Raw genomic sequence first — 26,318 nt, 5'->3', positions numbered from 1 at the left:
GGATACATGGATGAGTGGAGCTGGGCTAATAGCTGAAGGCCTTATATCTTAGTCGATTTGCAAAATTTAGAACATGTCTGAAACGATAAGAGCGTATATTCGCTGAAGAAAATTATAAAGCAGTAAAAGCAGTAGAAAAATAGCACAACAAGAAGTCTGTTGCAGACCAAATGAGAACTTGCATTCGTGTATTGCAATACAACATTTCGGCGCTCTTTCACTATTGTACGTGAAAAGTTATGCAAAAAAAAAATATTAATACCGCTTACCACAACGCATATTGTTTGGGTTAGGGTGCGGGTTAGCGTTTGGGTGAGGGTTGGTCAAGTAATATTATGTTTATTATTAATAATAACTTGACCCACCCTCAAAAAAACGCTAACCCGCACCCTAACCCAAACAATATGGGTTGTGGTAAGCGGCATTTGAAGAAAATTTTTTTTTTATTAATTTTTACGTACAATAGTGAAAGAGCGCCAACATTTCTTTTCTGTTTGTGTATAGTTTCGTGTTTATCCTTCTTTCACAAGAAAACAATGGCGGTAAAGTACTTTGGTAATATTCTAAAGTTGGTCAATGCAACTGAGGTAAATTTGTTATTGATTTGCGCATTATCAAATATAGTAACCCTAGCCTAGAGATCACCAGAGGTCAAATCAGAGATGGCCCAATAGCCTAGTGCGGTAATGTTCAAATGGCGGATCCCGATCCGTTTCCGGATCTTTTCAGCGTTTTGTGCGGATCTTCCAATGTAGTCTTGAAAAAATGAACTTTCTACAGTGTTTTCATGTGAATACCAACTGCCAGTGTCGATGAATTTTGTAAAAAAATCAAGCATAGAGCGAGACTTCCAAATGCTAATCTTAGTGAGCGTTTGAAGATATCAGTAAGCGACGGAGAAGAGCCCTTGTGATAGCCATACCCAAGCCAAACAAGCTAATCGACGATGCGAAGAGCTACCGCCCAATATTCCTGCTAAGCATCCCTTTCAAGATCCTTGAGCGAATCATACACTCACGATTAGAACCTGTCGTTGATCCCAAATTACCACCAGAGCAAGCAGGCTTCAGACGTGGTAGGTGCACATCAGACCAAGTCACCCTCCTGACGCAGGATATTGAAGACGGTTACCAAGCCAACAACAAAACAGGCGCTGTATTCTTAGACCTGACAGCTGCCTATGACACCATATGGCACCAGGGCCTAACCTACAAGCTCCTGAAAACCGTCCCTGACAAACGCATGGTGCAGTTTATCATGGAACTGGTATCTAACAGGAGTTTCATTCTCCGTACCAGCGACGGCCAACAAAGTCGTTTAAGGCGGCTAAGAAATGGGGTCCCACAGGGTTCTGTGCTTGCACCGATGCTCTTCAACATATACATGTATGACCTTCCCCAAACCACTGACCGCAAATACTCATACGCAGATGACATCGCAATACTTACGTCAAGCCGGAGTTGGGAAACTGTCGAAAGTACTCTCATCAAGGATGTCGGCAAACTCTCAACATACCTTGAAAAATGGAGATTGGTGCTGAGCGAAACAAAGTCTGTCGCCCCCGCCTTCCACTTAAACAACAGGGAAGCCTCCAGGGAGATACGCATCCTATGTAACGGCTCCAACCTTCCCTTTGACCCGTGCCCAACCTACCTTGGAGTCAAACTGGACCGTTCCCTCACGTATCGAAAACACCTGGAGGGTTTGAGGAACAAGGTCTCATCCCGAGCAGCTCTAATTAGAAGACTCGCTGGCACAACATGGGGTTCCAGCAGCAATGTTTTGCGATCTACTGCACTCGCGCTTGTATACGCGCCAGCAGAATACTGTGCGGCCGCATGGTCCAGGAGTGCACACACCAAACTACTGGACGTGCCAATAAATAACTGCTTGCGGACCATCACTGGCTGTCTAACAGCGACCCCAGTAAACAACCTCCCAGTGCTAGCAGGGATTGCGCCAACTAACATAAGGCGAGAGGGAGCAACCTTTGCTCAATCGCGCAAGGCACTCTTGTGGCCTGACCACCTACTGCACAGCAAAATCTCAGGCTGTGCGCAGGCAACGCGACTGAAGTCACGACACTCCTTTGTAACCGCAGCACAGTCATTCAAGAAAGCAATCCTTGATGGCAAAACTGCGTCAGAATGGAAGGAGGAAACCTGGGAAGAAGAATGGTCAACAAACAAGACAAAGCTACACGCATCCATCTCCGCGGCTCGCTACCACGCCCCAGAGCTGTCGAGAACAGCGAATGTGAGACGCAACCGCTTATTAACAGGAGTCGGCCGTTTTGCCTCCTCTATGTTTCAATGGGGCCTTGCCTCTTCCCCACTATGTGAGTGCGGAGCCACACAAACGGCAAACCACATCGTGGAAGAATGTCCAAACTTTTCCTGTCCCGGTGGTTGGGCAGCAATATTGGCCGCGAAACCCTCTACCACGCAGTGGCTCACAAGCCACTGCCCAGATATCTAACCAACACGAAAGAAGAAGAAGTAAGGGACAGAAAGCCCCAATTCAATGCTATTGTAAGACCTAAAGTCTAAAACAGGGGTCGGCAACCTACGGCCCGCAGGCCGGATGCGCCCCGCCAATGTAATTCATTTGGTCCGCCGCCACTTTGATAAACTGGATACGAGTCCATTTTAAATACTTTTTGACTATTTTAACTACGTAAGTGCGAAAAATTTTCCCGCTTCGCGCGAATGATCTTTCTACGTCCAACTTGTTTACGTTTTGATGCGGTCTTTTGAATTAGATCAGCGCTTCTTTACCGTTAACGGAAAACGTATTATATTTTTAACATTTTTATTTTCGGCAATGTAATAAAAACTTGCCAGAAATTTAAAAGAAATGCTGGTATACCTAAAAAATCGCGCTCGCTTCGCTCGCCATGTGCGCCTGGAAGTTTATCGCAGAAATATTTTGAACACCCCTGGTGAATTCACGACACTATGTTCAAAAATCCACTCCGGTATACAATGGTTAGGCAAAGCATTCATTTTAAAAACCGCTAGTGGGGGCTAAAGAGTGTCCGGATTTCAGGCCACGAAAATACGGTAACCCTATCCTAGGCTTATATGCAGGGAGTCGAACCGTTTGACTTTTCCGGTTCGGGTTCAAGAATTTTTTCGGAATCCGGTTCATTTCCGGTTTCGGTTCGGAGGAATTTAAAAGTTCCGGTTCAGTTCTGGTTCGACCATCGCTATTTCAAAACCGGTTCATAAAGTTCCGGTTCAGATACAATATAATTTGCGTTAAATCTTAAAATGTGGGTCGATAAATGTAGAGAATAATGTTTGAATTGTAAGTCATTTAATTTAAGTTACGTGACTTATTAATAAAACAGCAACTCATTATTTAAATATCTAAAAAATAAAAAAATCAACGATTTTTTTATTCAATATTCATATTTTTTTAATAAAATTTCGAACATGGCGTAACTTGACTCTGTAAAATAGAAGTTGTGACGTCATGCAGGAGCGAACCGCTTTTATTTACAGGTTCGGGTTCGGTTAAGTTCAGGTACTTTCAAATTATTCGGTTCAGTTCCGGTTCGGCTCCTTAAAATCTTATAAAAACAGGTTCAGGTTCGGTTACGGTTCGGATAAAATTGACCCAAAACCGGTTCATAAAGTTCCGGTTGGGTTCCGGTTCGACTCCCTGCTTATATGCGAGTTGTTTTCAGACCGTATGCTGATGTTTTTTACAATAAAAGTTTAATATTATTATTGCCAAATAAACGCAAATTACCTACTTCTGTTTGCCACATATAATCGTTCTAGAAGCAAGGTTCTGGAATCGGGTGGTAGGCCTACGCGGCAAAATATCGCAAGGGGTTCGCAGACAAAAAAGGTTAGAGTCTAAAAATTACAGCTAAAAATAAAGAAATGAGAAATAGAATTACCGCTTTGAATTTTCTTAAGAACTATCTAAAATAAGGAGTGCTGCAGTTTAACAGACATACGCTGGACGCTACTGGTTTTATGGTTACAAACTTGCAACATAAACAACTTAGGGTAGAAAATGATGCCAATTTTTATCACAAAGTGGAACTAGAGAGCCGCAAATTTATCCATTTTAAAGCAAAGCAACCAAGAAAGCGAAGCAAGTAAAGAGAAAATTTTCGCCGATCGATTTCCGGTATTCGTGCATGGTTTGCCTTGGGCTGTGGCCTTGTAACGATTGACAGCAAATATATGGATCGGCAGTTATTGTTTTTTCAGCTAACGTAAAAGTAAATGTTGTTTTTGTATAAATGTAATGCAGGCGTTAATCGGTTGATTTCATTCGTCATGTTTTTACGCTTTAAATTACCGTATACAGGACTATGTGTGTCTTTAATATGCGCACTTTAAATTGCCATATAAATATTATATTATTATCATATTAATATAGGTTGCTTTACTGTATGGTTTTATTATTTCTATATTACTACAGTAGGGCGCTGGTCTAGAATCCTACCACTGTTTTTACAGTAACGAAACTAGTTGCCAAAATTGAAATTGCATGGAAGAACTTATTATTGGAGAATAAATATAATAATAAGAATACTTGACCCACCGTAAGTTAAAAAAATTACTATAAACCCTTGATGAAAAATGTGGTACAATTCTTTAGTTCAGTACTTGTGTACTCTGTGTACTCTTTTTTTTGAAGTCTAGTTTAGTGACATGTAGGGTGTACAGTAATTTTAACAAACTAGTAATTGAACCAAAGGAACCAAGGAAAGAGCATGGTTGGGTGTTTGCTAGAACCAATCTAAAAGATTTTGTATATTGATAATCAAAGCTTTGTGGAGGCATAAATTGGATATACACTCACCTCATTCCGATCATTTTCTATTAAACTGCAAAATGTCAAGTTTGGCGGGTGGTGGTAAAGAAAATCCTTGCAAAAACTTTGCGCCAAATATATTCAACAAGAACAAATGTCAAAACTGCTTTCGTCCACGAGAAACCCACCTGCAATCAGACAAGGATCTTTCCAAGGCCAAGCCAATTTATTGTGGGTGGCTGTTGCTTGCACCTATTGGCACAGATTTTACCAACCCACTGCATAAGAATCGGGTAGGTAGTTTTTTAATGATCTATTTTGGTCGCCCACATGGTATTTTATTAACTGTTTCTATGTGGTATGAATTTAATTTATGATGTTTCTCACATTTAATGTTTAAAATCATTTATTTGTAGTCGTTTTTAAGGATTATTTTCGCACCTATGTTAAATGCCAAAAATGATCTGTAAAACAATATATGTTGTTTATTCTCCTAAACTGAAAAAAAGTCTAAACTTTATAGCTTGTTTTGCAATACTGAAAAAAACAAAAAATCGTGCAGAAAAAAATTAATTGTTGGATTGAATATGGCCATCGGGCTATATTATGCACTTTGCAATTTAACAACTTTATAATACCAATCTGCATTTGTTTGAAGTCTGTATAAAATTTGTAACAATTTTTTATTTTCTTTTTGTTAAGAAATGGCAGAGAAGAATGTTTATACTTTATGAACATGGTGCTCTAAGATATCAACTTGATGATAATGTAAGTGTCAGCTTTTTATGTACCTCAACCTTTGTTTTCTTATAGATAATTTCTGAAATGTAAAATCATAAAATCTATATATAGTTATAACAGTTCTTATAGTTTAAGTTGTGCTATTTGCATCTGTATTAGTGTGGTATTACTTTTTATTTTGTCAAGTTGAAGTGGCAATTGTTTTGTGTTAAATTTAATAACCTTGCATTCTATTTTAGGCAACCACTGTTGCTCAAGGAACAATTGACATGAACCTCTGCACTGATGTGATTTATGCGGATGAAATGACAAACCAGAAGCATACACTTTGTATTTTAATGCCAGAATCACAGCGCTACTTTGTAAGAGGAGAATGCAGAGAAGATATTATGGGGTAACTAGACTTGTGCTAATTGTTTATGCCAGAGGTGTGCAGCCTTTTATACCAACTGGACAAATATGCCTATCCGGATTCAACTATGGCCAAATAGGTTCATCGGAATTAGTCCACATGGCACAGGCATTGTTCAGCGACCATAAATATACACCATAACTGAAATGCAGTCAACCCAAAGTCCATTTATCAGGTGTTGATAGTCAGTACTGATCGATACAGTATGTTTGTAAATCTTAATTTGAAATCCTCATTACTCACCGTCATACATTAAATCAGTGATTCTCAATTTGTTTTTCTTGCAACGTCTTTACATAGCTTATGTTGCACTTGCAAGATACCAATCTATTGAAATATTATGTTAGTTTTATTGATTGTATCAAAAATCGTTAGCATTAGCTGAATTTTTTTTGTGACAATAATTTGGACGGTACTTGTAAAAAAGATAAATTCTGGCAGACCAGGGCATCTTGAAGCATCATTGACAACCTGTGTATTACCAAGAAAAGTAGTGATCAAAGAGCTGTGCGTAAGGCGCCAATATTTTAGTGACATTAATTAACAAACACTAAGGGTACAACCTGCTGGCGTACATATCTGCTTTTCTTACTCTATGCAACATAGAAAAGTTGTAGCATTTATTTGGTTAAATTTGTAAATTTTCAATTTAAAAAAAAAAAAATTTTAAATTAAATTAAATTAGTTTTTTTTCCACTCGATTATTATTACTAAGTCCTGCAACAAGCAACATACTTTTGCTCTGTGGGCAGCGGGTTGCCCCCCCCCCTCTTTTGTATACCAAGCATTGGTATTCTGCTAAGAAATCTGTTTTGGAGATGGAACAGATAAAAAAAACATCAAAAATAATGAAATACATGATTTTGCTTAGTTTTAAGCAAAGCTATTTTTGTAAAGGTGGCATGACACCCTTGTGGTTTATCCTGACACGATTAAGGAAGAATTACGAATGAAGAAAAAGTTTAAGAAGCGCAGAAGTGAAGTGCCACAGAATTCAGCCCAGGTTTGTAATGCAAGATTTGCATATCATTATCTTGTGTTTCACTTCTATTTAGATTAAGCATGTGCTTCTAGCATGGCGCTTTTAGTTCATTTCAGTTCAGTAAGTTATGTTGGTTGTTGGGTGGCTCCTATTAATATGTTTGTGGTGGTAGTATTTAGCTTTGCTGCCTGTATCACTTATAAGCTGCTTATATCTTCAATTAGAGTGTTGCCTATTACAGTGCAAATTACAATTTGCAGCCATTTTGTTTATTTTTTATATTATTTTTTATTGTTGCAGCACTTGCTTTATAAAAATGACAATTTAATTATCTTAATGATAGACTCTGCCATTTGAATCTTTGATTGGTCATTCATGTTTACAAAATACCTTGATAAAGCAAAAAATGAGTAATAAAAATATGGTGCGATTGTTGTGCATATGAAGCCGGTTTATAGATCTTCATCTTACTCATACGTATAGCTGTAATGAATGCTTTAAATTTTGTGATTATATGTTTGAGTTGTTTCTTCCCATGCTGACCCTTCATGCAAGCTTATCAAACATTTAGTTCTCAGAGCTCACTCTTGCAACAAACCTTAATTATAAACTAAATCTTGTTATGGGGTAAATAGGTAAATTATCGTGCTTCTGGCCTAACTGTAGCCTGTATCTTTAAGTTGGCTTAAGTACGGTTATTTTATTTGTTTGCCCCTGCTTTCAGCGAATGAGCTTACATCATCACTCATCAGCAAGGCATTCAACACTGCATTATAGCAGGAGTTTAGTTGTCCAAATGTATGAGAGTTATATCTTTATTCAACATAAAGTCTTGCCACAGGGTCTATTTTCTGGAGGCAAATATCAAACTTATCTAGGGCAATTGCCCATGACAGACTTTTAGTATGCGAATATGCGGCAAACCAATTGCCTAGCAAATCTTGTAGTCACCATTCTGGGTTGGCATCCTAAATTAACCCAGGCTTGGAGTTGTCGCTATTGTTGGCCAGCTAACCATATCAATGACATTGTTTCTCCCCATTTCCTGTAGCGGTAGCGCTTATACAAAGGTAACCTAATTACCAACCCTACAATTGAATCCCGAAGTCCAATTAAATTACTCCCGCTTGTTGTTTTGCTCAGCATCTAGTTTATGTTTCCTATTACTTTTTACACCTACAACTGTTACAAGGGCTTTTCAAAGTCACCAGGTGCTTCTAAACTGTATTAATATACTTCCTGTTTTTGTTAAGTTGAGTAAGAAAGTTTTGTCTGCCAATTTAAATTGTTCAGAGTAATAGTGTTTATATGTTCAGAACATTAAACATATAACCATATTAACAAAGTTAAAAATACATTGTTTGGGCCGTGGCTCGTCGTTGCCGTGGGAGTTCAGTTGACCCTGAATTATCCATTACATTTACATAACTTTTGCAATCTAACAAATATTTCCACCACCTATCACATCAATAATTTATTCCCATTAATGTAGGCTGTGGGAAGCCAATTGGCCAAAGATGTATCCACAAGTATATATACATATATCGTGTTAATCACTTAAAATAACTCGATCAGGCAATGTTGTTTTAGATTGACACCAAGAGCAAATAAGTACCTTGATATATGTGGCATGTTTAGTGTTATCATTGTTCTATATCCAAAGTCAACTTTTTAATGTGCCATTTCAAACATGTTGTTCCCCAAAGAGTCACTTAGGATATCCTTTTGGTCTTGACAACTTCCGACTGCTTAAGATGGAAATAAATGCGTTAACTCAGTCTTGAAAGTTTGAATCACCTAATTTTCAGATTCATATTATCATTTCAAAATTCAAAGTAAGGTGAATCTGGCATACTTAACAAGGTGTAATGTGTAGGGATGCATTATGTGAAATTGGCATTCCACAACTTAGTAGAATGGCATGCAGTTGCAATTGATTTTGTATGTTTTTTTAGAAAGGTGGTTGTTTTGTTTAATTTGTAATTTATAAGTTTAATTCATGCTTTTATCATTTTTATTATGCATAAAATATTTTGATGCCCATATTCTTTTATATTATTTTCCACCCTTAAATGTTTTTGTTTTCAATATTTTTCTGATGAATGTTTACCTAAGGCTTACTCATTCATTGTACTCCGTTAACTCATGTTATTCTTTTTTCTAAATGCATCAATTCGTTTTATGTCTGGCATGCATGCTTTGTTCCATTGTAGATAAACAAACCTGTAGCTACCAGCTATTCTGCACCAAACACTCCTCTCGGTAAAATCAAAAGTCATACTCCCAACTCTCCTTCACCTCTAACCAAGGTTTGTACTTCATGTTATGTTCAGCATTCCAACAGTGGTTCCCAACATGGTCATCAATCCAACCAGCCTAGGATACTAGCAGTGATTAATTTAAGCATTACCATGAACCTTTAAACCAAAACTGGACATTTTTTGCTGCAGATTTATACACAATAAAGATATATCAATGTAATATCTGGACGTAATGTAAAATCTGGATTAAAGAAAACTTTCATGTGTATTAATCCTTACAAAAAAAAAATGAAAAAAAAACGAAAAAGGGTCCACCAGTTCATTTCATTCTGCACTGTCTATTGTCCGTCAGACTGAAGAACCAGCAAAACAGCAGCAGCCATATGCAGAAAGTCCCCGCTCGAATTTGTCAAGAAACAGCTCCACTTCTTCTTATGCAAGTTCGGCCAGCGTCCGAAGCCCAACATCGGAACGTGGCGGAGGGTTTGCATCTTATCAAATAAAATCACCCACACCACACTCGGGCAAGCCGTATCGCAAGCACGAAAAGGACTATAAAGCGATCCCAGATCCCAGCAACCGGGAAGAGGTTTGGAATTCACTATCTATTGTATTTGTACATGTTTTTTAATCTTAATTAGACAAATTTAGATCACTGTACACAGCATAAAGGCTATCTGATTTTTGCTCAACACTTTGATTAGTCATATTGCAAAAAGTGATTATATTAATCACAAAGCAAAATAGTTAAGGCAATAAATTTTGTTAAACATTTGCAAGTTATTTGATTAGGTTGTTAGTAACAAGTTAAATTTAAGTTTCGTGTATACAAAACATAATGTAAATGTCCTTACTGAACCCCTGTAATTAACACCCACCCGCTTCATAACTATTTAAAGTGTTCTTGCTGTTTGCGGCTTTACAAGAAACTATAGAAGAAAGATACTTCACCAGAAACCCAGATACCAGAAATTTTCTCATTCCGGAACGTTTAATTTCACGCATCAAAGCCATGGTGTTGTGCCAAGACTCCAGGGAGCGGACGCCTTGGGCCCCTCCCTCCTTCGCCATGATTTACTCGGGTTTACTTAAGCGCAACAACAAACACAGAGCAAACACAAATACGTGTTACGATCGCCGACCACCTTGTGGCTTTGCCTTTCCCGCGTCGCCGGCTGTTTGCCCAGAGCCGTGGTTCTTTAACTTAATAGTAGCGGCAAGCGCTTTACAGAGCAACGTTGTTTTGTGCAAGTCAAGGCAATAGGTGAATGACCTGCAACAGAAAATGTGAACACTGTCAGTTATATACTAGTATGCAATCAAGTCCAACACACATGCCTATATGGAATGCGATTAGTTTTTTGCTAAAGTACAAAAAGTTCGGCGACACACCTAACTTTACCTAGGAATCAATTAAGGCAAACGCGGCATTATATGGATATCATATAATTGTCAGTTAACGCATTTATGTCTAAGATGCATGCATGTCTGTTTGGAATACGGATAGGTTATTTTCCAAAATGGCAGAAAATTGTCATATAGTACGATAATAAATTTACCTGAATCTCCCAAGGCGACCGTGTTTCCCGTATCTCGCTCGTAGTTGTTTCTGGATTGCGCCGCTGTTGACTCTTGGCTGTTCTTCAGGTGCGCGACGACGGGCTTCAACCTCCAACGGCGGCCGCCGGCACAAAACTCGACCCCAGCTACTTCACAATCGATCGCAAGCCAGCTTCCGGCGGCGACGGCGACTCCAAGTAAGAACACATTGCAGTTAGTTTTCTGGAAACTGTGCGACTGCTCTCTGGCCGGGTGACAATATATCTCGCACGTTCTCCTCACACGCGCGAGATGCTTAATGGGGTTGGCGGCTATGCTGTTTTCTTGTACGCTGTGTTGAACCGCATACTAGGCCTGTGTGTGTGGTTAGGGAACATCGCTAAGACTTACCCGAGGCACAACTGATGTTACCTTTTAATTTTTTCCTTTGCAAAACTCAAAAACAAAGTCCGTGTTATTTAAATTTAAAGACTAACAACATGAATGTTAATGTACAGGGGTTGCCTGATGCACAAAGTATCCTAATCTGGATAATATGGCAATTGCCTAAGAACGTTCGCCTGACTCGAATGAAACTAGAACATGTTTCAGCGACACGGTAAACTATATAATAAACGTTGTACACTGTTTTTTATGGATTAAATTGAGAATGCCAAAAAATATGAAAAGGTTAGTTTTTTACACCGAAAGTCAGCGGTTGGTTATAGCTATTTTTGTCATCCCGAATGCCCCGGACTGACCACTGTATTACAGTTTCGTCTTTCTCTGAAGTTTGCAAGATACTACTTATATATTAAGGCCTTCAAGCATCCGTTGGTATTTAAACTTGGTAATTAGTACTTTTTCATGCGTTTATGCTGGAGTAGTAATTGTAAAAGAGTATTTTCGTTGTACCATATAGGACAGGTAATAGAATAATTTGTGTTTGCTCAGTTCTGTATGAGATCACATGTAAATGAAAAGTCGTGTATAGAGTATCTAATTGCGAACGAAAACACACCGGTTTCATTGGAGATTAGATCGCATAACAAATATTTTTTTACCATACGTGACCGTACTTGCAAGCTTATGTTCAATCCAATAGCAATATTGTGACCATTGTGGCGACAGATACAAATTTCTCTTGATCCAAATTACCCGATTATCTGTCACGTTTAGTTCAGGATTTTCCCGCGGTGCTGCATGCGCCGGAATCGTTTTCACTCGACGCGCATAAATTCCAGTCGCTCTAATTGCTATATCCGATGGCAAATTTCATGCCGAAAATCGATTTCACACTGAACGGTCTGCGTAAGGTTGTCGATGTCACAGAAAAATAATGCAACGTACCGCCTGTTCAATGCAGTCTAGAGCGGCGACTGGCCCCGGGGCTGCCAGCTTGACCTAAAAGAAGTGTTTTTCAGAAAAATATAAACGATTTAAAACTTGCGTTCTTCGCGAATTCAGATTTTTTAATAAATTTATTAGCATTTATTTTCATTATGCCTAATTAACTTTGTTTGAGTATTTATGTTTCCCCGGTACTCATCATTCCCCATGCGATTTTCACTATCATGGTATTTAACGTTACTTTAGTTACACTGCCATATCTTTTTAACCAGCAAATCCAAGTCCGACGGCCTCCCTTCCTCGCTGGCATCCGGCAAATTGCGAAGGAACGTCAGTATATCCACAAGCTCACTGGACTCGACGAATAGCAACCAAAGCTACGGAGAAAGCACCGACGGAAGCCAAACGCATGTCAGGTAACCGTTGATGATTGGTATTGCCTTTTTTCAGTGCAAAAAAGCTTTTCCATTACACTTGTTGTCGAGTGTTTTTTAGCCCTGTTATTTGAGCACCATACGGTTTCAACCCTACTAATAAATGGGTCCGAAATTCATCCGAATCTGCGGCTACAATTTGGTGTAGCTTTACGCCACAAGAAGCGAGTTATCTGTGAAACCGCAGTCCCCGTGTCGCCTGGAACTTTAACCTATTATTCGCGTTTCGACGGCGGCAAAGTCCGCTTTTTGTACCGTGTATGGCTGGACACAGCTTACAAATGCCATAATGGTTACGTTCAACATTTATTCTTGCTATCTTGTTACCTATCCAATACACATACCTTATGTACAGAGCGAGCGTAGGTATGGCTTGACATGTTTAGAAAGTTTAAGGGTTTATTCAATAATAGATCAAGTCATACACCTTTTTGCCTGTATATCCAGATCTTAACAGAAAATACAAATGGCGTAATCAGCCTTCTCTTTTTTTCAGCGGCAAGAAAAAACAGTTTAACGAATATCACAACTTGGCCGACGTCCCGAAGGCCAAGCGCATTTCCAGTCGCCACTACAAAGAACAACGCAAGGTAAGAGTTCGTGCATCGTAATCAAACCTAGCCAGTAGCTTTAGCAGTAGTGGGTCCGCCTCTCGGGTTGTTTTAGCATATAGATGTGGACCACGGCATACACAGTTGCTTAATTTCGAGGAATTCCAGTCGCCAGCTGTGACTCTTGCGTTTCCGATACATTTCTAGCGAACGACCGAGTGTCGAACTCTCGTGACAGTTTTAAGTCGGCCGGCTTAACAGCCTCGCAACAGTGGCGCCTGGCATTAAGCCAGCACGGGTGGATTGCAGTTGCGCCGGCTGAATATCGACAGACCACATGGCTTTGTGCTGAGGTCTCGATGGGCGTCGATAATGCGCTCAAGTGGGGACTTAAAGAAGTTTGTTGGGCACGTTTTGGTTTGTTTACGTTTCAGTTTCGATTGGCAGTATATAACCAAACAGAAAGCGCAATATTGCGGTTTACCTCTTATTTTTTTCTAATCAAGAAAGGTGACTTTTTCCCGGTTGTGCAATGTACCTAATGTTAAAATTGCCCATCGCACTGGAAACCAGCGAATGTTTTTTTTAAGGTCTACAATTAACGCCTTATTAGCGCCAGTTTTATTTGCGCCTAGTGAAAACCCTTTCTTGTCACTTTTTTGATATATGCCATCCGGTAGGTAAATGCCTAATTTGTCGAAATATCACGCTAAAGTTGATTTTCACGTTTTCTAATTAACTATGAATAGAACACAGTTCTAACAGTTGCGTTTGTTTCCCTCTTCCTAAAATCTTCCGCTACTTTTTTTTGCCATCCGCATAAACCGCGCCACTAACGACGGCTTTCGAAAAAAAAAAAAAATAATAATAATCGCCGACCGCCACATGTTGCCCGCAACACTGTGGACCTGCGAACATCCTCATGCAATCATAATAATCGCCAATCACCGTCACCTTTGTGCGTTGCCGCTGTGTGCCGCGTACGGGCTGTCGCACTGACCCTTATCCCCGGCTTGGACTGGAACAACCGCGCCGCGATCCCCCATGCAATATTAATCCGTCCGCCGCCGAACGCTGCTTCCTGCACTGAACCGTGTGCTGTGGACGCTTGCTCTACGTTGGCGACTGGCTTCACCCCCGCCCTGCTGTGTTTTGTTGCGTTTTGATTTGATTTGATTTGATTTTTATGATTACCCCCATTTTTTCGGTGTCGGCTTTGCGGTTTTGCGACAAAAACCTTTCGACCCGGTTTTGATTTGCAACCACCGCCACCACTAAAAATAACAATGATCTTCGCCGCACAAACCCGGCCACAATAATCAGCATGCCTCGCGTTCTTTTGTTTCCCCTCACCTGCCCCGCACGCCCCTACCCCTGTCGCTGCCCCCACCCACCACCGCCACCACCGCTGCTACAACGGCCCCACCCGACCCCCATCACCCACCCGACCGGAAACCGCCCCGTGGTCGTGTTCGCGGCGCTCTTCGCAAGGAGTTGGAGCGGAGGTCGCGGGCCAGGAGTCCAGGTCGTCAGGAGGTTGATCGCATCTTCGGGCGCGAGCGTCGCCGGTCCAGGGTTATCGACCAGTTCGAGGTGATGCAGGTAAAGTGGCCCTTGGTGATTTGCCAATTCCTCCTGGTTCTTGTAGTTGTCTTTTGATTTCTATTTTCCCCCTGTATTTTCTGTTGTGATTTTCCCCCTGTATTTTCTGTTGTGATTTTCCCCACCGAAAATCAGTAGTCGAATAGCAGCACGGACGGTAATTTCGTCCCGCACGCTTTTCTGTTTTACCTGCAATTTGCAAATAAGTTTTTCTATATGTTTTTATTTGTATTTTTAGATTTTTAGAACCACATTGTTAGGGATCTTATTTGTTTTGACAAACTCAGATTTGGGTGTAATGTTCCTAATTATTTCATGTTTTGGTGATCTGATTTTATTTTTATTTTTAAATCATATTATGAAAATGTCTATGATTTCTTAAATCAATTCCACCCGAAGTATAATTTTCACTTGAGATGAAGACATGAAAATATGTATAAGTTTCAGGTGTTTGCCCGAGATTATATTTGGCAACGCACGTTTGCGCTCTGACACTTGTTTCTCAAAATATAATAAACGTATATCAGGATAAATTGGACTTGTAAGTTGTAACTTAAACGACGACCGCCAATTGGACTTCAGGCCGACCAGAGCAACAAGGAAAACAATGAACCAGAAGTGGACCCGGATGTGGCCCCCGAACCGGCCCCACCTGCCCCCACTGCCAATAACCTCCCGGCCACGACACCCAGGGAGGGTGAAAGGAGGGGAAGGACCATCTCGCGAAGGTCGACCAACATGAAACAGGTATACTCCAAACTTTCGCCGGGACATTCTGGGATTTTACAGCTGATTTATGTTAACTAATTAGATAGTGCAGTAGTTCTCGACCGGGGCTGCCGCGGCGCCCTGGTGTGCCTTTTCTAATACTCAAGGGTGCCGATAGGTATTTGGGAATTTTTAAGAATCTGATTTTTGCTCAATTGGGAAGCTTCTTGAGACAACTATTTTGTACGATTAGAGACTATTATATCAAGTGACTTTTTCCTATATGAATTTATTGTGTCGTTCCAGTTCCATTTATAGTGACATCTCAGTAAAATACTCAACTAAAATTTTATTATTTTTGAGGGTGCCGTAAGCCATAAAAGGTTAAGAATCACCGGATTAGAGTAACGATAACGACAAAAAACAACCAATGTACTACAAACCATGTTGAGTGCGCTACAAGCACAAAGTAAATTTTTCTATGCAAAACAATGTGGGTTACTTATTTAGCATTACTGTAATCGATTAAAACTTTCACTGGAAATCGCTCATTACAAACCTTTCTCTATTTTGTCCAAAAACCACTGTTTATGATTGATGCTCGAACACACACAAAGCAAACGACTCTTATGTGTAATTAGTGTATGTACACTGGGATCTGGCTACACAAATCGTAAACGTCAGTTGTCTCGGTTTGCCACAGATAGGTAGTCTCAAAACAGCTGCAAGCGAGTTGGTCAACCAAGTTAAAACCATCTCGCTAATAGTATTCCGTTCCAAAGTTCAAACAAATTTGTCATTGAATGTCAAACTAAAGCACCAATGAATTTCCCTACTGGTTTAAAATTGACATTTCATGTCAGATTTACTGAGATTGTCTTTTAGCTTGAAAGTCACAGGCACTTCCCTAAGTTTACCTCTTAATCCTAAAGTTTATTTAGTTCCCGTTATGGCAGTGCAACGGCATTTGGCGAGTCCGGTCGACTTCTGTAAAACTCTCGCTTTTTATATTTGACCTTGTAAAAAACAGAACTTTTTTGGGTCAGCATGCCTTTTAAGAGAACCACATACAAGCATCTGGCAAGATTCTACAATAAAGTGCTCTCCCCTGTGAGGTTTTGTTTGATTTACATTGGACGTGAATTTCGATTGTCGCTTATAAAAATGCTCTTGCTTTTGTTCCTATTTACAGTACGATCCCACCAAACTTGGGATTCCTAACGTGTTTAATTGAATTCATGACTTTTGTTGGTGGCAGATACATTAAGGTTACGCGACTTAACGGTAAAATATTTCACTGAAGCGTCGTCAACCTTATTTTCGAATAAGGCCCGCAATCAGACCTTTCTAAATCTCATACAACACCAATACAACCAAATGAATTTGTTTCCAGGGCACGCAGACTGACCAGCAGCAACAACAACAACAACAGCAGCAGCCGTCGCGGTTGAGCGGCGCCGCTCTTCGCCGGGCAAAATCGCTCGATCGCAAGGCCTACGACTCCATCGCCTTGTCGGTAAGTCTCGCCGCCCGACGATGATTTATGGCCCAGGATGACGTCAAAACATGCGCGTGAAAATGACCGTTTTCGGTGCGGGCCACACGCGAGCTCGCCTCTTTCCGTCTGACCGCAATAAACACGCGCCGAAGACCGCTTTACGGGGCAATTATAGGTGCTGTGTTTCTCGCCTTGTGCGCACATATCAGTCGCCGGGCAACAACCTTTCAAACGGCTTCGTTTTGTCTTAACGATTTTGAGAGTTCCGCTGCTGGCACGTCACTCGCACCGCTTAATTTTGCATTAACGAGGCCCTCTGGCGACGACAGGCCGCCCGTGTCTCGACCCCTTTGATCCTGCATTCGTTTTTGAGCGTTTGAAAGTCAGCTGGTGATAAACGGTTAAGAGCCAAACATGCATCGTTTTAATAATAATAACAACCTTTGTTATGGTCCCAAGGAGTTGGCATTCCCTAATTGTCGGAATCTATTTGTGTTGTTGTAATTAAATAAATTTTCGAAAGCAAATTATAAGATAGCAGTGCTCGATGTACATAAAACCACACTTTAGAAATGCTTTTACGTTTGTTTGGTAGCTAACTTGGATTTTCCGCTTGGTAGCTAACTTGGAACATTTGCGACCTAGGTAACGTCCATGTGTTAATAAATAATGTGTTGGCTTGCCCTTCTAAAAACTACCCGAATCCTTGGTCGACGCAGCGTCGTTAAAACCGTTTCCCGGTAGCTGCTCGATTAAGGCAACTATTAGCTGCTGATTCTCTTCTTGCCGCTGCGAGGCAACGGGCGAGATTTGGGGAATCGTGTACACTCAAGTGCGAGCTCGATCTTTAAATTCGCCAAGCCGAAACGGCCCGAGTGAAAGCAAAGGACGGCGCGCTGGCAATTATTCGTTGCCTCCAGCTCGCTTCCAAGTGCCTTTCCACCGCGTACTCAGCGCGTTTCAAGTGGCCGCCAGCTAAGCCTCTTATTTCCTAATTTGCTCTTATTGTCCTTGCGCCAATTCGCCCGTTGCTGCTGCAGCGGCAGCCTTACTTTTCGCCTTCAAATCGGATTTTCTATTGTTTTTGTGACGAACCCGTGCTTTTAGTCCGTTTTCGCATTCACGCAAAGCATTGTTTCGACTTCAATCGGCCTCGTCTCACATACGAGCGCTAATGGGTTCAGGCAGATTCTTTGGGGTCGCAGTGCCACCCGTTTTAGCGTTTTATTCACGAGATTTTAAGCTGGGATGTAATTTGCTACATTTAACGTTAATTTCAGCGCGATGTTGCCCATTGCCCCAAGCCTAACTTCCGCCAAAACAAAGTTAGGTTTAAACATATCATGGATATTAATTATTCAGACGAAGAAACTATATGTTTGAAACAAAGTTAAGTCCTTAGGGCAAACAAAAAAAATGTTGTCACAAAGATTAACAAGTGCACCGCGATAAGTAACCCATTTTGAAAAGAAAATTCTTGGCAGTTGTGGTGACTGTTTTTAGGCGACGTAAAATAAACCATGTTTACTTCTGTATCCGCTTTTAAACTGTTGTAAAAATAAAAAGCGCAAATCGACGGTGTGAGACGGACACCCGACACTTATGGAAGGCCATACAAAGGAAAAATACTATAATAATATTAATAATACAAAAATATTTTCTCTATTTTTAGTCGGAGTTGTTTAACGTGAAGAAGGGTTGGCTTACAATCCAAGATGCCGAGAGCAGCCAGTGGAGCAAGCACTGGTTCGTGCTGGGAAGCAAACTGCTCCGCTACTACCAGGATTCCACCTCCGAGGAGGTGAGTGCTTAAACGATTTTTTTTTTAATTTTTCAATAAATAATTGTTATGATTACTAAAGCGACTGAAACATTTAGTCTGTTTCTACATTGGATTTCAGTAGTTCTTCTTTCGAATAGCACGTCATACGTGTTCACATGTCATCTGCAGTTGCTATAGTCATTTAAATATACTTTTTCCAAATTTACTACTTGTGTTAGGTTAATTAATTAGTATTAAATCGAGTTGGGATGTGTAAGTTATTTATTCCGTGCTTTAAAAACTTAAAGAATTCCCGCGGTTTATTTATTTGCACAACATTTCAATATGTAAAATGTGAAACCCTTACGAGCATTGTATATGTTTCGCGATTTTTTTAATAATAAGTACGACTTGGCTGCACCCTTTTTGTTAACTATTGGGCATTGACAAGCCTATAATCATCACCTTACTCTTTTCAGATCAGCCAACTGCAAGGAGCGATAGACCTGCAGCGCCTGGTCGAAGTGAAGGAGGTCGACTTGCAAAGAAACTATGGATTTCACGTCAAGGTAACACGAGGGACTTTTACCAACCAGCGCCTTTTTACATAAGGCAACCGTTTTGCACTTCGTGTCGACATGCTGGTCGTAAATTCACGTTGAGTGTTCAATTTTTTTGCTCTACGGTGCGGCGTTTTGTGCATCCTAAAATATACGCGTTGTTTTACGGCCTTTTACGAAATTCCGCACGAGTCAAATTCATTTATATCCAGATATGTGAATACGGCAAACGTTCAATACTTGCCTTCTCGTTGGCGACAGTTATGACTTGACCTAAATTTAAAGCAATCGCACAGTTTTCTTTACAGTACAAAACAATTTTTTTTTCTAAATTATTGAATATAAGTAATACTACTATGTTTTATTGTTTAGCTCGGATGTTAGTATTCCTAAAGTATAATTAAAATGCCCAAGAGTAGGATTCACTACATCTTAGACTTACAGCATAATTATTTCTTAAAGTCGAAAAGGGTAACACTGTGTAAACTAAAGTTTTAAGCTCACTAAAAATGGGAAAAACGGTGTACAATGGGCGTTAAATTTATTTGCGAACAAAAAAGATTTACACGTCCATTACCAAAAAGAGCACTTTTCGTAACTTGAGGTTACTCGCCGTCTGATCTCATTTAACAGACGGATGACGCAACGCACCTCCTGGCAGCCATGACGTCAGGAATCCGCAAGAACTGGATGCGGGCCATCACCACTGCCGGCCTGCCCCCACCCGACGACCCGACACCCAAGTCGCACGACGCGAAGCGCAATGACGTCATCGCCAAGATCAGCGTAAGTTAGCCCTCCATTTCGACTAGAAGATGTATTCAGGCGGTCACCTATATAGTATGTACATTACAATGTACTGTTAGGTATTAAAGCTGACACTGCCAATAATGGACGATAATATCTTATGGGAGTCATTACCGAAAGCCAAGTATCGGTAATTGTAAGATACCGGGATTGATTCGGTGCCGATTCGATAGCAAATTGATATAGGTATTTTAGGCATGGTTTTTTGATCCAGTGTATTGATTTTGCAACTGACGGTAACTAAACTTTTTAACGCTAATAATCAAATGTTTGCCTAGTATAACCAGTATCCACCTTTATACGTTTTTTATTCAAAATTTTGCTTATTTGACCTCAGTAATGATGGTATTTGGTTTCGGATGATCCCATTCAGAGCCTTTGAACATACTTTAACTAACCTAGAGTTATAAAGGAGTTCACTTTACAATAGTAGACGGTCAGTTGCTTAATTGGTTGTAAGGCGGTACTTGACGGATTTCGTTAAATAATTTAGTGTGAGCAGATTTACTGATAACACTTAAATTGTAGATCATTCGCGACCCTTTTGGTCAATGTCAAACATCCTTGCATATTATAGTAGACCTCCCGCCATAGTTGGTCCGTCGCTCTACCAACTGTGCTACACAGGGCAGCAAGTCGAAAAAAAAAAGCTTGACACCATTCTTGCATCCGGTTAGCGCAAACACTTCACATTTTGAAGGGAATCTATAGTACCATGTGGCATTAGAACATGAGTTTGAACCTTGTCAAAGGCTAGTAGTTTTTGTAGCCTGCCTTGCTTGCATGAAATTACGGTTTAAATTTGTAAAGCCTGCTCAAAAAATAGGTAACTTTTGTTTACCAGTATTTAAGGAACCAATGTTTTTTTAAGGATGAGGAACAGAAGAAGTTGGACGGAGATGAGCAGGGAGTGACTGAGAGGTCGCAGAGGAGGAGAGCTCGCATCCAGAACAGGAGGAAGGAGGGGAGAGCGAGGACCTTCGACTTCGCCGAGTTCAGGTAACATGGATTTTTAGTAGGAGGATCCTTCTGTCGACAATGTACGTTTGGTTTATCATCGTTATTGATACTGCTCAAGTGTGGACATTAAACATCGGTTTAACAATAACGTATTCTTTTTTAAATTTTGATAGCTTGATATATATATATATATATATATAATATTTAACTTTTGTCGAACAGTGGAGCATAACTTGACTTTATTACGTAAAAAACATTAAACGTTTTGTTTTTAAACCAATCAAGGTACTAATGATGACATTATAGGCGAAATATATTTCCATTTCAAATCTCCTGAAATTTTAGAACAGTCTGAAGAACATTTGCTTTTCTTAGAAACACTTCAGTTTGCTATTGTTCTCTTCTCTGATTTCGATTTTTGTTACATTAGCAAGATTAAGTCTCATGCTTCGTGAAAATGCTTCATTAAGTAAACTGTTGTTACCAGGCATGGTAATATAAATCAAAAACAGCTCCTCTGGTAATTGTAATTGTTAACCAACGTTTCGGCAACCTATACAAGCCGCCTTCGTCAGGGTGAATGACACTGAACGCTCGTACAATAAATGGAAAGCAAAAAAGCAGAAATAGACGCAAACAACGAAACGTTAAGAAAATAATTAGCGACTGCCTCTAGTAGCAGGTGCTTGTAGCGTGCAGAAAGCATCACGTCAGTTTTGACGTTCCATAAGAAGGGTAACACCATGAATGTCAAAACTGACGTGATGCTTTCTGCACGCTACAAGCACCTGCTACTAGAGGCAGTCGCTAATTATTTTCTTATCGTTCGTTGTTCGCGTCTATTTCAGCTTTTTTCCTTTTTTTGCTTTCCATTTATTGTTCGAGCGTTCAGTGTCATTCACCCTGACGAAGGCGGCTTGTATAGGTTGCCGAAACGCTGGTTAACAATTACAATTACCAGAGGCGCTATTTTTAATTTATATGCTTCGTTAAGGTTCTACGATAATAAATTGTGTTGACCATCCTGACAATGTTATTGTACGACCTCGCCTACATCTGTATATCAAATTAGACTCATGTTTTACCCTTAACAGGCCGCTAGCTGAGCAAGCCCTCGGACTGGCTACGAGCAAAGACGATATTTCCGGCTCAAAGGGGCGACCTTCCAACGAAGTGAAGGTAAGTCGTGTAATGCCAACAAACGACGTCGCCCGCCGTATCAAGACAAACTTGACTTTCGATAAGTTCGCGCCCATTACACGCTGTTCGTTGATGAAGACGCTGAAAATCCATTACTGTATTTTAATGAGCAAACGATGTCTGGCGTTTTGTTTCGCTCTTTTAAACATTTCTTAATTGAAGCAACACCAATACACCGTTAATTTATCGGCTTGACTTGTCATATTTACCACCAATATTCCCAAATAAAACTCAAAGCCTAAAAACCTGAGCAAAACCAGGATCAGGCATTTTGTTAAAGCAATATATTTCGTCTACACTGGCATAGTCAGTTCCTAGAAAGTAAAATGCATATTGGTAAACTAAAATACATAAAATGAAAAATGCATAAAAAAGTAAACATAGGAAAGTAATAATAAAATTAATAAAAAAAAATAAAAAAAAATAAAAAGGTCAAAAATGGTTTTGGATTCCATAAAGATACGCCCTTTTATACTATCCTTATTGGTATGGCTGCCGCGCAGGGTTTGAAATGTTCAGTTCGTCGCTATGCTCATATGGAAACGACCCCTCATAAACGTTGCTGTTCATTTTCAGGCGCGAAGTCGAACTTTCGACCACGACACGCTCTTGAGCGACCTCAAGCAGAACAACACGACGAGAACCGACTCCCCTTCAGCGCCAGCCAAGAAGGACAGCAAGACAGCGAAGGTGCGTTGTGTCCGAATCGTTAGAACTGGCGAAATACGATGCACTTTCCTGTATTTTACGCACTGTCTTTTTGATGAAATTATCCGCTGTTTTCTAGTAAATTCAATGCGATATTACTGTCCATAAAATAGTCAAAAATCGTTTTGTTGAATAGTTTGATAAATTATTCCTTTATTCCCAAGCTATATAAAATAGATATGCTGAAATAATCATTAAATCACCATTTATTATCTGGAAACAGACGTTTTAATGTCTAAACAATGTAACCGGCGTCTGTGTTAATAGCTATTTGTATACGTTCACCATTTTGTTCCATATTATTTTTCCAACTAGAAGGCATTGCCAGTTTTTAAATTCTCTGTGCTCGTCCTATTACGCTTTAAAGCTTATTCCTCGTCCAACGTAAAGCCTGCCAACCTCTCCTAATTACATAACGTTTTTTACTGGACAGAAACGCGACAAAACTCTTGGAAACCTGGGAGGGTCGATCGAGAACGCCTGGAAGAAACTCGAGGAGATCGACTACGACGCCATTATCGTAAACGGGGATCTCCCCGCGCGAGCGCCGCGCATCAAAGAGACGGCGAACATGGTCAAGGCTCTTCAGTCAGAGGTATGTAGAGTCGGGCGATAATATAAAAAAGTCCAGTGTTAGTCGAAATACCTGTGTTTTTTTATTTTTTTATAAGGTTGGAACAGGATAAAAATTATACTTACTGTGTCCACCACTGAAATATATAAGTAATTTTGCAGCAGTCTGTGCGATATTTTTTCGATAAATTTATGTCGTTCTTCTGGCAAATAATGCCGTTAGGGTTTACATTCAGTTTCAGTTTATTTTTGAGCAAGTCAAAGAATTCGAGATTAAAATATACGCTTTGTGTACTATGGTTACTATCGATTAAAAAAACATCGCTAAATAAATTTAAACCTGAAGTCTCAAAAGCACCTGTGGTTCTTTTCTTGTGTACTTTTGTAGAGTTCCCGTGTAACTATTTCGCAATCATAAGCGCGCGTCGACCTTTGCGTTTGATTGCGACAGGATAACCTTTCGAGTAGAGATTTCACACGCGATAGCAGCTTATTTATGTTGTCGATCGCTTATCACGTTTATACCAATGTGTTTCGTAAAGGCGTTGATTCCATTGCCGCTTTGCCAGGCCCCACTGACCACTAGGGATGTCCGATTATATCGGATCGGAGCCGATACCCTTTTGGTACTCGTCCGATGCTACGGTGATATCGGTGCCGATCCGATGCCAAATTAACATTGGAATTTCAGCCGTGATTTGCGATCCAACGCAGCAAAACGATAAGTTTATGGAAAATTATAGCAGGTTAACAACTGAACTAACTTCTTCACCCAAAAGCAAACTTTGGCCTAATAACCTGGAAATGAGGCCTTTGAATGTTTCAATTTTACCTATTTTGCTTTTTGAAGCGTAGCAATGACGTAATTTGGTATCGTATCGGATCGCGATACTTTTTGTCCAATATATCGGTTATCGGTACCTAAATAAAATATCAAGTATCGGACATCTCTAGTATTACATTTAAAATCAAATGAAGTTCATCGTTTAACCAGTAAATAAGGCATAGAAATCATGTTGTTTTTGGGCACACTGCACATTGCCTATTTCAAAAACACGCTACTGTTACGTCACAGGTGGACTCGCTAAAGAAGCAGATGGAGCGAGTGAACCTGGAGAGGAGCTCTTCCACTGACGAGTCGACGCACACGACCGCTGTGAGTTCGGCGTGATTATGAATTTATAACCTATCGGTGCAAAACAATTATTGCATTTATTCTCAATTGAAAATTCTCAATGCCATCAATGAACATTACGTGCAATAGTTCTAGAACCAAGTCTGTGAATTATTTCTAGAACCAATTATTCATAAAATATTTTCTTACATGCAGCCTATTGCCGTACACATCACAGCTGAATAAAATTATCTAGTATCACTCGAATTGGTGCGTACTACACATACCTGGACATTATATTTCTCGCACTATAAAGGTTTATGTTGTTTTTGTTAAGTCTTACCGCTACTGCAGGGTTCGTAGGCAATTTTCCATGGTGACAAGCGACATGAATTTAGCCATAAGGTTAAATACGAACAGCAAACAAATAAAACGCGTTCGCTTTGTATATGTTTTAGTTAACTACCAATCCAAAATTTACATCTGCAATTGAAAATCTGTGTAAAGTTCTGATAGCCGTGCTGGCATATGAGAAGTTGTTCAGCAAAATTTGTTTGTAATAGAATGTATGTCTAGCGTCCTAACTCGTTACAGTTTGTATGGTATGTTCATAAAAGTTAAAGGTAATAAATGCGGAGAACAAATATGACAGGAAAATGTTGTAATCATTTTACACAGACTGACTCGGGAACGTTGCCTCCTGTAATTAACGCTATCGTCGACACGTTGAGCAAGTCTGGCGACCCAACAGAGCAAAAAGATACGACAACCGAAGAAAAACTGAAACAGGTAAGCAAACGGTGGATTGGTCATCAAAAAACAAAATATTGTAAACTATCACTAGTTTTTCTGAACAAGCAATGTGCCTAAGGATTTGCGTCCCTTTTCTCTGGTCACGTTCAAAGCTAGCTATTGTTAAAGTATGTTACAAGCGGCCCAAGTGCAATACTTTGCTATTTGAGCGACCAAATCGTCCGTGTAAGCTAGTGGTTCTTAACCTGGGAGTCGCGACCCCCAAGGGGGTCGCAAGGGGTTGTCTGGGGGGTCGCCGTGTAGTGTTTGATAAAGAAAAACTTCATAAGAAATAGGCAATATGAACCAAAAGTTTAGCAGTATAGAATGCACAAAAGCAACGCCAGTCTAACATTTGTCTTTGTGTGGCTTTTGCTGACGTGAACCTGTCGCGTTTATGACGTCACGATTATAAATATCGGGCCAAAAACGATAAATTGTCTTAATTTTAACTGCTGTGTCCGACGGTTTTTAAATTATTAGGACAGTAAGCTTTTTGTTCTATTTGGCCGAATTTATTTGAAACATTGTGGGATGAAGTAAATCCACGGGCTCAAGAGGCCTCCAAAATTGTTTATACGAACTTTACCAACAAAAATCAAAAAAATTTTCGCGCTTCGCGCTATTATGTGGCGTATTTCGACAATTTTTCTGTGCAGCATAAAAACGTCAGGTGAAGTATAGGGCACTTTAGTACCAAATTTAAAATTAGTCCAACTTACAATAAAATTTCTGCTAGGTTTACAATAGGTGACAGGCAAAGTATTTCTACTTGTCAGCAGTATAATAACTTTTACATAGCCTTTTCTAAACACATCAACAGAATTCCGGTAATAATATTTTGGTATTGCCGTTTTAGCAAAAGGAAATATAATTTACAGAAAGCTTTATTATTGGACTACCGTTAACGACTAACCGTTTTTTTTTGTGACTTTGTAAGGAATTTTGGCTGCTCACCACAAGAACAGTTACTTCCATTGATTCT

The 26,318-nt window shown here is 39.9% G+C and overlaps 1 protein-coding gene across 1 annotated transcript in view; it reads left to right on the top strand.

Annotated features, from left to right (window-relative positions):
* Nucleotides 1–4,672: 4,672 nt before the first annotated feature.
* Nucleotides 4,673–26,318, top strand: part of LOC146161084 (uncharacterized) — a 51,865-nt gene continuing 30,219 nt past the window's right edge. The window contains 21 exon segments of the mRNA XM_083384191.1: nucleotides 4,673–5,072; nucleotides 5,482–5,547; nucleotides 5,760–5,914; nucleotides 6,830–6,935; nucleotides 9,128–9,223; nucleotides 9,528–9,764; nucleotides 10,823–10,932; nucleotides 12,337–12,480; nucleotides 12,995–13,088; nucleotides 14,541–14,651; nucleotides 15,234–15,398; nucleotides 16,753–16,875; nucleotides 18,530–18,658; nucleotides 19,099–19,188; nucleotides 19,813–20,007; nucleotides 20,870–20,985; nucleotides 22,041–22,125; nucleotides 22,723–22,836; nucleotides 23,288–23,449; nucleotides 24,503–24,583; nucleotides 25,220–25,330. Coding sequence (XP_083240317.1) covers nucleotides 4,860–5,072; nucleotides 5,482–5,547; nucleotides 5,760–5,914; nucleotides 6,830–6,935; nucleotides 9,128–9,223; nucleotides 9,528–9,764; nucleotides 10,823–10,932; nucleotides 12,337–12,480; nucleotides 12,995–13,088; nucleotides 14,541–14,651; nucleotides 15,234–15,398; nucleotides 16,753–16,875; nucleotides 18,530–18,658; nucleotides 19,099–19,188; nucleotides 19,813–20,007; nucleotides 20,870–20,985; nucleotides 22,041–22,125; nucleotides 22,723–22,836; nucleotides 23,288–23,449; nucleotides 24,503–24,583; nucleotides 25,220–25,330 — 2,703 coding nt within the window. The 5' untranslated portion in view covers nucleotides 4,673–4,859.

The sequence above is a fragment of the Ascidiella aspersa genome, chromosome 3, assembly GCF_963924565.1.
Source record: "Ascidiella aspersa chromosome 3, kaAscAspe10.2, whole genome shotgun sequence".
NCBI classification, from domain to species: Eukaryota; Metazoa; Chordata; class Ascidiacea; order Phlebobranchia; family Ascidiidae; genus Ascidiella; species Ascidiella aspersa.
The sequence above is the reverse complement of the archived record's forward strand: the minus strand, read 5'-3'. Positions and strand labels throughout refer to the sequence as shown.